At 36.6% G+C, this 13649-nt stretch overlaps 1 protein-coding gene across 3 annotated transcripts in view; it reads right to left on the bottom strand.

The window, feature by feature from the left end:
- Positions 1-13649, bottom strand: part of ATP11B (ATPase phospholipid transporting 11B (putative)) — a 134911-nt gene that overhangs the window by 106605 nt on the left and 14657 nt on the right. For all 3 annotated transcript variants that reach the window (XM_059920587.1, XM_059920589.1, XM_059920588.1), the window contains exon 2: positions 3185-3301. In XM_059920587.1, coding sequence (XP_059776570.1) covers positions 3185-3301 — 117 coding nt within the window. The remainder of the gene's footprint in view (positions 1-3184; positions 3302-13649) is intronic.

Below are 13649 nucleotides of genomic sequence, written 5' to 3'. Positions count from 1 at the left end.
ATATGTCCATGCCACCCTCTCACTTCATCCCAGCTTACCCTTCCCCCTCCCCGTGTCCACAAGTCCATTCTCTATGTCTGCATCTTTATTCCTGTCCTGCCCCTAGGTTCTTCAGAACCATTTTTTTTCCTTTTTTTTTTTTGATTCCATATATATGTGTTAGCATACGGTATTCGTTTTTCTCTTTCTGACTTACTTCACTCTGTATGACAGACTCTAGGTCCATCCACCTCACTACAAATAACTCAATTTCGTTTCTTTTTATGGCTGAGTAATATTCCACTGTATATACGTGCCACATCTTCTTTATCCATTCATCTGTCAGTGGACACTTAGGTTGCTTCCATGTCCTGGCTAGTGTAAACAGAGCTGCAATGAACACTGTGGTACATGACTCTTTTTGAATTATGGTTTTCTCAGGGGATATTGCAAGGAAATTTAAATTTAAGATAAGGAAGTTACTATAGCAAATTAAATTAAAGACATATCATGCATCTACAATGTGTAAGACACACTATAAGAGGAACAAAGAGAAGAAGTTTAATTTAAATAGAGGCGATTAAGAACAATGTATCAATAGCTATATTCAAAGATAAAGTAAAAGAAGGAATAGACAAAGAATTCAATGGGAAGGCAATTCAAGAAGTCAATGAGAAAGAAAAATTTAATGAAGGAGGTCACATTTGACACGGGCTTTAAGAGAGGAACACTCAGCAGACTGAAAATAGGGGGCAAACAGAGGGAGAACATTTCAGGAAGGAAAGACAGAATGAACAAAGGCAGCGAGGAGGGAAGTTGATCGTGGCTTTGTGGGATAGAAGATATACAGTCTGAAAGGAGTTTAGGGGAAAAATAGGGGAGTAGAAAGCCAGTAAAAAGGGAACAATGAGAAGCCAGCTTCATTTATGGTCAGGAAAAAAAAAAAGACACTGTCTATATAAATATCTACATTCTTGAAATTGTGGTCAAAAACATGAAATATACATTCTCTGCAAAAACTTATAATCTACATTTAAAAAAACTGCAGTTATCAATACAAAATCATAGCAAAGGCACAGTGGTAGGGAAGTTCAACATGAGTTCATGGAATAGCAGGTAATCTGGTTTGGAAGTTTAAAAAAGTGGTAGTGGAATAATAAGGAAGTAATAAGGGAGTAATGAGAAAGACAGTCTCCATGTGTGTGAAAAAAGGGCAATGTTTATTTAAATATCTACATTTTTGAAACTGTGGTCAAAAACATTAAACCTCATACTGCTGCATATAAAAAGTCATATAAAGATAGTTAATCTCAGAAGTTCTCCAGGACACTCAGCTTCCAGTATTTGCAGACTGTGAACTCCTAGCAGATAAGAATTATGAAAACTAGATTAAAACAAACTATTTAAAATCCTGGAACATGTCCAAAATATAGACAGAAACTGGAAGAGAGTTTAATTTCAAAAAAATTACAAATGGAAGGAGTATGAATGATAAACTATGGCTTCTTAGCCTAAAGATAATATCCAACTCTCACTGCTATAGCAGCCAAACAGTGGGGGAAAACTACCCCCTTATCAACAAAATATCACAGAGATTCAGAGTTCAGGGCTAGAAAAGTGGCTGCAAATTGATGGGAAAATACTGATCGCGAAACCATGCAAGGAAAATGACCCAAATTCAGGACATAAACTATCCAAACCTAGGCTGACAGCTAAACTATGCACTAAAAAGGAAATGAACTAATGATACTGATACTTGCAACAACAAGGATGAATCTCAAGAGTACTGTGTTAAGTGAAAAGAAGTCAGACACAAAAGACTCCTACTGTATGACTGTATTTATATGACATCCTGGAAAACACAAAACTATAGTTAAAGAAAGCAGATCAGCTGCTAGTGCTAAAGGTGAGGAGGAGTGGGACTGGCTACTAACTTTTTGGAGTGACAAATATATTCTGTATCTTGATGATGGCAGTCACATGTTACACATTTGTCAAAACTTATCAAATTATACACTTAAAATTAGTGAATTTTATTGTATATAAATTATACCCAGTGTTTTAAAAATTTTTTTCAAGAAGGACTTTTATTTCTTGCATCACTTACTAAGAACTGTATCATTAATCTAAAGCTCCTCTATTACCCTAGATTCTGATATTTCCCCTTCCTGCCCTCTACTTTAGAACCACTGTCCAAAATGAGATGTCAGTAATGGGTGTGTTGCATATGTAAATAATGCAAAGGCTGGAAAAAAGGAACAGGGAAAAGGAACCATTGGCCTAAAACAACATCTTTAAGAAAAATGAGATCAGGATTAGAGAGAAAATATTAGTCGCCCTGGAAGAGAGGGAAGGAGCAATACAAAGATGCTTCTTAAGGTGGTCTATTAAGCAATAGCTATGCTCAGAGAGAACTTTACCCTCAGTTTCTGACTCACATCCTCTATAATTGCACTGTCCACTAAGGTAGCCACTAGTCACATGTGGCTATTGACAATTTAAAAAAATTAAAATTAAATTAAAAATTAAGTTCCTCAGTTACATTACCACATTTCAAGGCCTAAACAGCCCTATGTGGCTAATGGCTATCATGAAGACAGCATGGAAAACATTTCCATCATGAGAGAAGAGTCTATCAGATAGTCTATTTTGAAATTGAAGATTATAGAATAATGCTAAGACATCTTAAAAATGCCATAGGAAAAAATGAAACAAGGAAAAATATGTAAAAGTGAAGTGGTTCCTTGGTACTATAAAATGTTTATAGAAGAATGATAAAACTGGAGGAAGTCAGGCTTTAAAGTCACACAGAACTGAGTTCAAACTCCAATCTCATCCCTGGGTAAATTATTTCCCTGCACTTCAGTTGAAAAAACTGACATAAAATCAGTATAACAACACTGTGTTAAAGCTATCTTAAAGTTGTTTTAAGAATTAAATAACATGAGAAGTACCTAATACAGTGTCTGGCACATGGTATAAATATTAGTTCCTTACTTTAATTGCAACTAAGGGTAATTTCTGGCATATTGGCTACCTGATATTAGCAACCAGAAACTTATTTTACAGTTCACAATTTTGGTTAAGATAAATCTACCAACCACCATTTCCTTGAATTTTTAAGGATATAAATACAAACAAATCACCTTTTAAAACAAAATAGTACATAACCCACAGTTTTAGTAATAAAAGTGTTACTTCTTACCTTAGATGAAATGATCCGGTTATCTATAAATTTCTGAGGTGTGTAAAGGCCATACTGAGGAAACCTGTTGGCTATGTAAATAGTTCTTGTGTCACTTTGATGTGGTGGGTCAAAACCCTAAGGCCAAGCAAAAGAAAAATAATGGTCAACAAGGTTAGCTGTTATGATTCTTTACTGCTCGTTCTATTTAACTGATCATATTACACATATCATTACTGGCCTTGAACTGCATATAGGCTCAATCTATTTAATTATCAGAAGAGTTAAGCCATATATTTTTTTCTTTCAAAGTAAACAGGTACATTTTCTTCAGATATAAACTAACTAGGTAATAACCTCTGGTAATGAAAAATAATCCATACTCTGTCAGAAATGCTACCACAAGGAGACCTACAGAAGCACTTGAAGACAAGGCTTCTTTCCTTCCCTTTCATTCCTGGGGTTCCTTGCTTTTCTCTTAGGATAGACTCCTAGCCAGTGATATGGAAGTCCTGTGTAGCTAAGGCCCAGTCAGCACCTACCACATCTAAGCACAAAGGCTTAACATTTTATTTTACACCCAGATCAACTCGGTTTCAAAGGGCTTTGTTCCCAGAGGACTTAAAATGTATTGGATAGCGCAGATTCATTCCATACAAGCATTTCTTTGCGCCAGTTACATTATCAATCTACTCCCTGCAATATGGATATATGCTATAATTCTGGCCTCAAATTTAGAAGACCCTCAATTAAGGTACATTTCGGAATGATCTCTAGTGGAAAAGTTTGCCCTGGCGACAAGAATACTGATACTTTATTCCTACAGCATTGTACTCTTTTCCAGAGTGGCAAGTGAATCTTTAAGACTCCTTTGATAGATATCGGCATCCCTGTAAAATTTCCACTAAGCACAGACACACACAAATAGTGGAAATTCCCATATTACCTAGAGGGATATTTTATTTAGCACATCAGAATATTAGAAGTGCTATATATGGGTTTCAACTCCTGTTATTCATGGTTTTAAACAATTTATTTTGTGATCTTAGAAACAGCTAGTACAGAACTGTGCAAATTAAATGTATTTGTATACTCCATTAAAAAAATGAAGTTTTATTTTGTTTGTTTACGCTACTTAAAGTGATGACCACATTTTGTGAATGTGAATGTGCCATTATGTATCTGATTTCAAAATCAGTTTAAGGATAAAATGTGGCACACATGTTTATTTTCCTCATAAATTTTCTTTTAAACATTTCACAATTGTGCCCTGTAATAACTCATGGGAGAAAGAGGGCAGGTTTCAAAATCAGAGTCAGAACTCACTGCTCTATCTGGAATATCATAATCATTTAAAAGATACATATCATTTATTCAGTCAATAACTATTTACTGAGTTTAAGCACTATGTTAAGCCATGAAGGATTATGTGATTTGTTACATACTCGAGCATATCATAACGTGCTCCAACTCAATAAACAAATCAATGAACAAATAGTTTGAATGCTACTGCTGTAGTCTATGGATGTGTTTTTCAAAGATGGTCCACAGAAGTTTGCCTGTAACGTTCATAAAATAACAAAAGGGACACAGAGGTAACGGAAGCATTAGACTCCATGGAGCATATTTATTCTGTATCCACTCTGTAACCATGTTAACATAACACTAAGTCATACCCCATGCATGTAAACTTCTGAGATAAAGAAAAAAAAGTAAACTTGAGGGTTTGAAAGAATATATAAACCTTTAAGAAGATGTCAAGACAACTGAGACTGAGAACCACTGATATAAAATTTTATTTTATTTTTTGCTAAATCCCACCAAGATTATTACTATGTACATCCAAAGTTAAGAAACAAAAAACAGGGACTTCCCTGGTAGTCCAGAGGTAAAGAATCCGCCTTACAATCCAGGGGCCTTGGGTTCGCTCCCTGGTCAGGGAACTAAGATCCCTCATGTCGCAGGGCAACTAAGCCCGTGTGCCACAACTACTGAGCTTGCGTGCCTCAACTAGAGAGCCCGTGTGCCGCAAACTACAGAGCCCACGCGCTCTGGAACCCGCATGCCACAACTACAGAGACCACATACCTTGGAGCCTGTGTGCCACAACCAGAGAAGAAAAAACCCCGCACGGCACAACTAGAGAGAAGCCCGTGCTGCAACGAAGAGCCCACACGCCACAACGAAAGATCCAACGCAGCCAAAAATAAATAAAATAAATAATAAATCTCTAAAAAAAAAAAAAGAAACAAAAAACAAAACAAATGCCCTCCCCCAAAATATACTGATGTTTACATTATAACCTCTCATTCATAACTAGAATTAATATACTATATATATAAATGCATGCACTTTACAGGAAGCAAATGCTCATCATTCTCCATTCCTCTCTCCTGGATGAACCAGTGATCACATACTAAAGTTTTGGAACTCCTGAGATTTCTACAATTATTTCAAGGAGATATTTTGAGATGTTCCAAGAATAAAATCAGTTTTAAATTAAATTGAATTTTAAATTCAGCATCGCCATATTCCAAGAAATCGTAATTTAAAATAAGATGACAATACCAAAAGGAGAATAATGATAGTACATTTTTCCTTATTCCCAAAGATGCTATAACATCCACTTAAGCATTTTGAGTTGTTTTTCCAGTGATTAATTAAAATGACCTTATCCAATCATGTTATAATCAATGGCATGCATATACATGTGGGTGTGTGTATTTTTTTACACACACAAAATAGTTAAATTTTATATTTGTGACTGCGGTATAAGTACAGCTAAGCGTCCCTCATGAAAATTAAAGCTATAACTTCAATTCATTACCATCAACTTCTCTGCCACAAATTCAAGTAGCCATGAACTAAATAAAAAGAACAAAACTGTCCAAAAATGAGAAAAGTGACTTAGGACAGTTCTGTGAATCTCTGAAATTTTACGCAAATTTGCATATCTGTGCATTAAAAAAATTTTTTTTAAATTTTGGCCATGCCATGCAGCTTGCGGGATCTCAGTTCCCTGACTAGGGACTGGACCTGGGTCACAGCAGTGAAAGCGCCGAATCCTAACCACTAGACCACCAGGGAACTCCCATACATGCATTTTGCTGATGACAGAATAGTTTTCCTCAGATTTTGATGACATAAAGAAAGTTAGAACCACTCATCTAAGGTCTTGCTTTTATAATCAGTTCCCCACCTCAATATTCCATATTTTAAAAATGACACAGAGGGCTTCCCTGGTGGTGCAGTGGTTGAGAATCTGCCTGCCAATGCAGGGAACACGGGTTCGAGCCCTGGTCTGGGAAGATCCCACATGCCGCGGAGCGGCTGGGCCCGTGAGCCACAATTGCTGAGCCTGCGCGTCTGGAGCCTGTGCTCCGCAGCAAGAGAGGCCACGATAGTGAGAGGCCCGCGCACCGCGATTAAGAGTGGCCCCCGCTTGCCGCAACTAGAGAAAGCGCTCGCACAGAAACGAAGACCCAGCACAGCCATAAATAAATTAATTAATTAATTTAAAAAAAATAATAATAATAATAAATACTCCCTCACTCAACCTGATGTGGTCTCTCCCCGCTTGGAACCCTTAGCCATTTGTTAAAAAAAAAAAAAAAAAAAAAAATGACACAGAGAATTGTTGTTTCAATAACACCTCTACTTTGTTTAACAGGATTCAAAACAAACAGATTTTATCAAAATTAATTGTATAACTATACCATTAATGTGAAGTTCAAGTATAGTTTCATGTTATTTCTAACAAGCATTATCAGCAATTCTATGCTACTGTACAATCCGAACTCCCTGATCACTAGGCTACGGCTACACATCAGGGTTCAGAAACCTCTGGTATGTATTACACTTTCAGCCCAGACTACCCATTCACACCCTGAACCCCTGGATGGCTTGCTCCTTTCTTCTATGATTTCATCTTGTCCTGGATAAAGGAACTGAGATAGATTAATGCTATCCTAGCCACCCTGGTTTTATTTTTATTTTTTAACATTTATTTATTTATTTATTTGGCTGTACCGGGTCTTAGCTGCAGCATGCAGGATCTTTAGTTGCGGCACGCGAACTCTTAGCTGCGGCATGTGGGATCTAGTTCCCTGACTGGAGATTGAACCTGGACCCCCTGCATTGGGAGCGCAGAGTCTTAGCCACTGGACCACCAGGGAAGCCCCCACCCTGATTTTATTTTAATGCCTGCTAAAAAGTACAGTTGACCCTTAAACAACTCGAGGGTTAGAGGAGTCAACCCTCCACACAGTCAAAAATCTGAGTATAACTTCAGAGTTGGCCCTCTGCATCCTCAGATTCAGCCCTATGGTACTGTAGTATTTACTATTGAAAAATCCACGTACAAGGGGACCTGCACAGTTCAAACCCATTTTGTTCAAGGGTCAACTGTATAGGCTTTTGGAAGCACACAAATTTAAACTATTTAAAAATAACAACTCTCATTAACTCTAAAAAAGTATGAAATTAAAACCTCTTTTCTGTCTGGATTTATGAGCATATGTAAAAACCACAGGTACTTTTAAAAAAAGTGGATCAGGGCTTCCCTGGTGGCGCAGTGGTTGGGAGTCTGCCTGCCAATGCGGGGGACACGGGTTCCAGCCCTGGTCTGGGAGGATCTCACATGCCACGGAGCAACTAGGCCCATGCACGACAGCTGCTGGGCGTGTGCTCTGGAGCCCACAAGCCACAACTACTGAAGCCCGCGTGCCTGGAGCCCATGCTCTGCAGCAAGAGAAGTCACCACAATGAGAGGACCGTGCGCCATGGCAGGGAATTGGCCCCCGCTCACTGCAACTAGAGAAAGCCCAAGCGCAGCAATGAAGACCCAATGCAGCCAAAAATAAATAAAATAAATAATAATAAAAAAAAAGTGTTTGAGTATTTAAGGTGGAAAAAAAATCCCACGATGGCATTCAAGGAAAGACCTGAAAACACATGGGACTGATTTGAAAAAGATTCCTTTTGTAACAGTAAATTGATGAAACCCAGGGAAACCAAACCAGAAAACAGCTTATAATTTTTAGATGTTGGTCTCTGGCACAAAGCAGTACTTAGAAATGACTCATAACATTTTATATTTTCATACCAAATATACCAGCCTCTGTACTATTCTTAAAATCCCAAAGATTTTATGAAAAATACAAGCATTACAAATAAGAACTAAGAAGAAACTAAAACTACAGTCCTATAATTAAATATTGTCACACTTCTTTAACATAACTAAGAAAACATTTTTAGAGTTCACAGTGATTAAAGTAAATTTGTACATTTAATCATTCCTATGTGTGATCTATTTCCTCTATAACAGAAAGAAAAAAGCTACAAACAAACCAAAAAACCATGAAAAACAACATAAAAAGAAGCTTCAAAATCAAAACTGCAATGGCACTGTTATTAAAATAAATGAACAGAAGCTTTATTTCGGTCACACACTTTCTATGACACAAAGTGATTTTTGTTGGCTACGTGTTCCAATGTACACAATACTTCTGGGGAACAATGATTTAATGTATTTTACCGAATCTACAAACCTAATTGTGAATTACTGTTTCCTGGATATAGACTTTGAATAAAATACATCTATACGAAGGTATTATAAGGACAAGATAATTTTACACTGTTAAGAGACCAAAGCAAGGTGAGAGGGAATAACTTAAAATGTCCATGATCTAAACACAATTTAATTTTAACTTTCTGTATCATGTTACATAATTTTCATTTTAGGATTTAAGGTAGTTGGCCATCTATTGGACCAGTCTGGGCTTCCAAGAACTCTGGCTTACTGCAGAGGTGGGTTGGAACTGGCTTTCCAGTTACAGGGTTCAAAATTTAGAGTGATCTTTGACTCCAAACATCTTAAATCACCTGCAAATACTTTACTACAGGAAGTTCATCTCTTATAGGAAGCTCATCTCTTATATTACCTCCCAAACTTGATTTCCCACTCCAACATACACCTCTAGCAGCCCCTGTGGAAATAATATGGTGACCCCTCAAAAAAGTAAACACAGAATAACTGTATGATCCAACAATTCCACTTCTGTGTATAAACTCAAAAGAAATGAAAGCAGAGACTCGAACAGATATTTGTAAACCCATGTGCATGGCAGCATTATTCACAAGAGCCAAAAGGTAGAAGCAACCCAAGTGTCCACTGACAGATGAATGGATAAACAAAATGTGGTGTGTACAATGGGATATTATTCAGCCTTAAAAAGGAAGGAGATTTTGACACGTGATATAACATGGATGAACACTCAAGACATTATGCTAAGTGAAATTAAGCCTGTGACAAAAGGACGAAATTTTTAATTTATTCCTCTTATATAAGGAATAAGAGTTGACACATTCATACTTTGCCAGGCATTTATTCAAGGGGGGCTGGGGAGGGGAGAGGAACAGGGCATTAGTGTTTAATGGGTATAAAGTTTCAGTCTGGAAAGATGAAACAGTTCAGGAGACAGATGGTGGTGATTGATGGCTGCATAACAGTGTGACTGTACTTAATGCCACTGAACTGTATATTTAGAAATGGTTAAAATGGCAAATTTTATGTTAAGTATATCTTACTAGAATTTAAAATATGTCAATTTCACCCATTTGGGACTTTACCATGGATTTTCTGGATTACAAGAATCCTATGTGGCCATAATTCAACTGTGACAGTAAATGTCTCTTATTTGCTAGACCGGTGATTTGAAATCACAGAGACATTTATGATAAAAATAAATGTGTGGGGCTTCCCTGGTGGCGCAGTGGTTGAGAATCTGCCTGCCAATGCAGGGGACACGGGTTCAAGCCCTGGTCTGGGAAGATCCCACGTGCCACAGAGCGGCTGGGCCCGTGAGCCACAACTACTGAGCCTGCGCGTCTGGAGCCTGTGCTCCGCAACGAGAGAGGCCGCGATAGTGAGAGAGGCCCGCGCACCGCGATGAAGAGTGGCCCCCGCTTGCCGCAACTAGAGAAAGCCCTCGCACAGAAACGAAGACCCAACACAGCCATAAATAAATAAATAAATAAATAAAATAAAATAAATAAATAAATAAGTGTGTGAGGTAGTTTTAGTTTAGATCAAATTTAAAATCATAGATTTCACTAAGGGAGAATTTAAGGTTTCTGTAACCAAGAACCCTAAGTTGATTTTTTTGGTTTACCTATCCAGTTGAACACCAGCTGGATAAGGAATGAAACTAGTAACTCTTCTACCTGTGGTATCCAGATTGGAGATAGATGAGTAAAATGGAATTTCTACTAAGGTTTCTCAAACATTTTTAAGCCTTCTCCCTCTCCACTCACAATCATAAACAACAACGGCAACAAAGATGGCTTCCTACGTCCTCCTCAGTATATCAGAAGCAATGGGGTTACAGTTCTGAGGCCAGAGACAAATATCCTTTACACAGAAAACATATCCCTTACAAAGTATCTTCAAAGTGTAATATTTTAAAATATATATCAATCACAGACACACCCACAAAATTCTAAACAGTAACAACATTAAAAAGTATATTGAAATCAACTATACTTCAATTAAAAATAAATAAAAATTTAAAAAATAAATAATAAATTGGTGAAAAGTATATTGAAGACAAAGAATAGAGATGCTGGTGAATCCTACTTATTTAGGCAAAAATTGACACAAAAGGTAGAAAGAAGTAGGGTGGAAGGAAGATACACAATTGTCCTGTTAATTTTATATATAGGAAACTTGTTTTCAGGAATGCCTGAACCAAGAAACTGGAACCAAATAAATAGCAGCAGCAGCAATAACAAAACCCAACAATCTTGTACCTACTACCAGTCTCACTTTCCACAATCTAGACATCCTACCTTTCATCCTGCCATAATTATAAACATTTTAAATGTTTCTCAAAATTGGTAACACTCTTGCTCTTATGTTGAATGAAAGCGTATGCTGTTCCTGTTACCAGATAGCTACAATGGAATACCAAGCATTAATATTTAGCAAATCAACCAAAATAACACTATCACTGAAATACTATTTCTGAATGACCATATAGTTTGCTTTACAGGCTTTTCTACTCACCTATGTTTTCTGATCAGTTGCTTAATTGTGTTTCCCTATTCTCATTGAGAGAAATTATATGTAATGGTTCTCAATTAGAGCTAAGAGATTACATGCCTCAAAGTTAAAACTCCTTTTGGTGAATGAGCCTAAGGGAAGGAAGGAAGACTTCTAGAAACCATTTTCAGAAATGAGGTTTGTACTGATTTTCACAATGATTTGAGGGGTGGGGGTGTCTAGTGGCATTTAGTAGGTGGGTGAATGGGTGGGGAAGAGATATTAGACATTCTTCAATGAACTGCAGAGTCCTGACAACAAGGAAATGTCCTGTGAACCAGACAACTTTCAAATGCCCTGTCTGATATTCATATTCGTAAAAATCTCTTTAGAAAAATATGAAGCTCCCTTTAAAAACAAACACAAAATGCTTTGCATGGATTTGTGAATTTTTCAGCAATGCAACTACCATGTAAAATGAAGGAAGATAACATTTTGTCAGAACTTCCCAGAGTGTTCACTGTTTCAGAAAACTGCATCACCAATGGAAATGTCACTTGTATATGAGTCACCAATACACTACACTTTCAGCAGTCTGCACTAGTAGCCATGAAGTCACACTGATTACAGCATTTGATTATTCACTACCTTTAGTGTAGTTATGATTGAGTACTTACATACTGAAACAGATATTATTTAATATAAATGTATTTATTTTTCCTTCATACTAGTTTCCTTCATAACTAGGGTTATAATGTTGATTTTTTTAAAAAAATCAAGTTATATACGTAGCAGGTTACATATTTAAATTTTATTTCAAGATAAAAATGGAAAGAACATTTACGAAATATCTGTTAGAAATAGGGGGCACTGGGCCCAACAGGATTGAAAACTATGTACTTTTATGGCCAAAATCTAACCAATATTACAAGTACTATCTTGGGTTTATAATAGAATCCCCTCAAGTTAGAAGCTGCTGCTTATACCATGAGCAGAATATCAGTATTCAAACCAGGAAACTACAACAAATATTTTCAAGTACATATTTAAACAGGTTTAGGTGTTACGGAGAAAAATTTTAAACAATAACAACATAAAAATATATTGAAGTCAGAGAATAGAGACATTGAGTGAATCCTATTTAGTTAAGACAAGAACTAAAACAAAAGGTAGAAAAAAGTAAGGTGGAAGGAAGATACACAATTGTTTTACTAATTTTATATGCTGGGAACCTGAGAAACATGCTTAAGAAGAAAGTAAAACATGTCTATATCAGATTTAAAAAAAAAAAAGAACTTAGCAAATCCTAAACTATTGCTATGAAAATTTGAAAATTAAATTTTAAGCATGGAAATGATTATTCAGCAACACTGGGTCAAAATGACATAATTCTGAAAATGTATTTTTAAAAAAACACAAAAGAATATGTTAGCATATTTTCAGTTCTTTTGGCAAACAATTCATTTACCCTGTATAATGACTATTAAAATTCTACTGCTGATCTGCAAATTCTTGCCTTTTGGTATTTTCTGGCATGTAATGAAAAAAATTTATTTTAACAACCAATCAAAGAGTATTTACTGAGTATTTAACTAGGTGCTTTTCAATGCACTAAGGACCACTGATGATAAAAAGGAATACGTGACTTAGTCCTTGCCCACTTGGAGCTGATGAAACCTTAGTGTTTTAGGCCCTACAATTTATTACTTAGATATCACCTAATTTCCTATTTCCTCTCACATATTTAAGATCAAACTAGAATTATTTTCTGGTTTGAATGTGGTATGCCCAGCATGGATATCTACTAAGCAACTTATATGTTTATGTAGAGTTTAGGAGTTGAGATTGGACTTGAGATTGGAAGCCAGCAAGCATAATGATGGTGGTTAACGTCAAAGATATGTATGAGACTGCCTGTTAAGAGAGTACAGAGGAAGAAGAGAATAAGGGTAGGAGATGGAATTCTGAGGGCTATCATTTAAGATACACGTGAGAGAAAAGGAATAAGCAAAAAGGAAAAAAGATCATCAGAGCAAAATAAAAACAAGAAGAGTAGTATGGCAGAAACCTGGGAAGAAGTTGCAAAAAGGAATTATTTCATATGCTGCAAAGAAAGATAAGAACTGAAAAAAAGACAACTGAATTTAACAATTCATAAATCATCAGTGGCTTCTGACAACGCAGTTTGAGTACAGTTAAAAGGGTTACAGTGGTCACAAAGTACAGACCTGATCTCCCTGTGCTATGCGGTTGCTTCCCACTGGCTATCTATTTTACGTTTGGTAGTGTATATATGTCCATGCCACTCTCTCACTTTGTCACATCTTACCCTTCCCCCTCCCCATATCCTCAAGTCCATTCTCTAGCAGGTCTGTGTCTTTATTCCCGTCTTGCCACTAGGTTCTTCATGACCTTTTTTTTTTTTTTCCCTTAGATTCCATATAT

Source organism: Balaenoptera ricei, chromosome 4, assembly GCF_028023285.1.
Source record: "Balaenoptera ricei isolate mBalRic1 chromosome 4, mBalRic1.hap2, whole genome shotgun sequence".
NCBI lineage: Eukaryota > Metazoa > Chordata > Mammalia > Artiodactyla > Balaenopteridae > Balaenoptera > Balaenoptera ricei.
The sequence above is the reverse complement of the archived record's forward strand: the minus strand, read 5'-3'. Positions and strand labels throughout refer to the sequence as shown.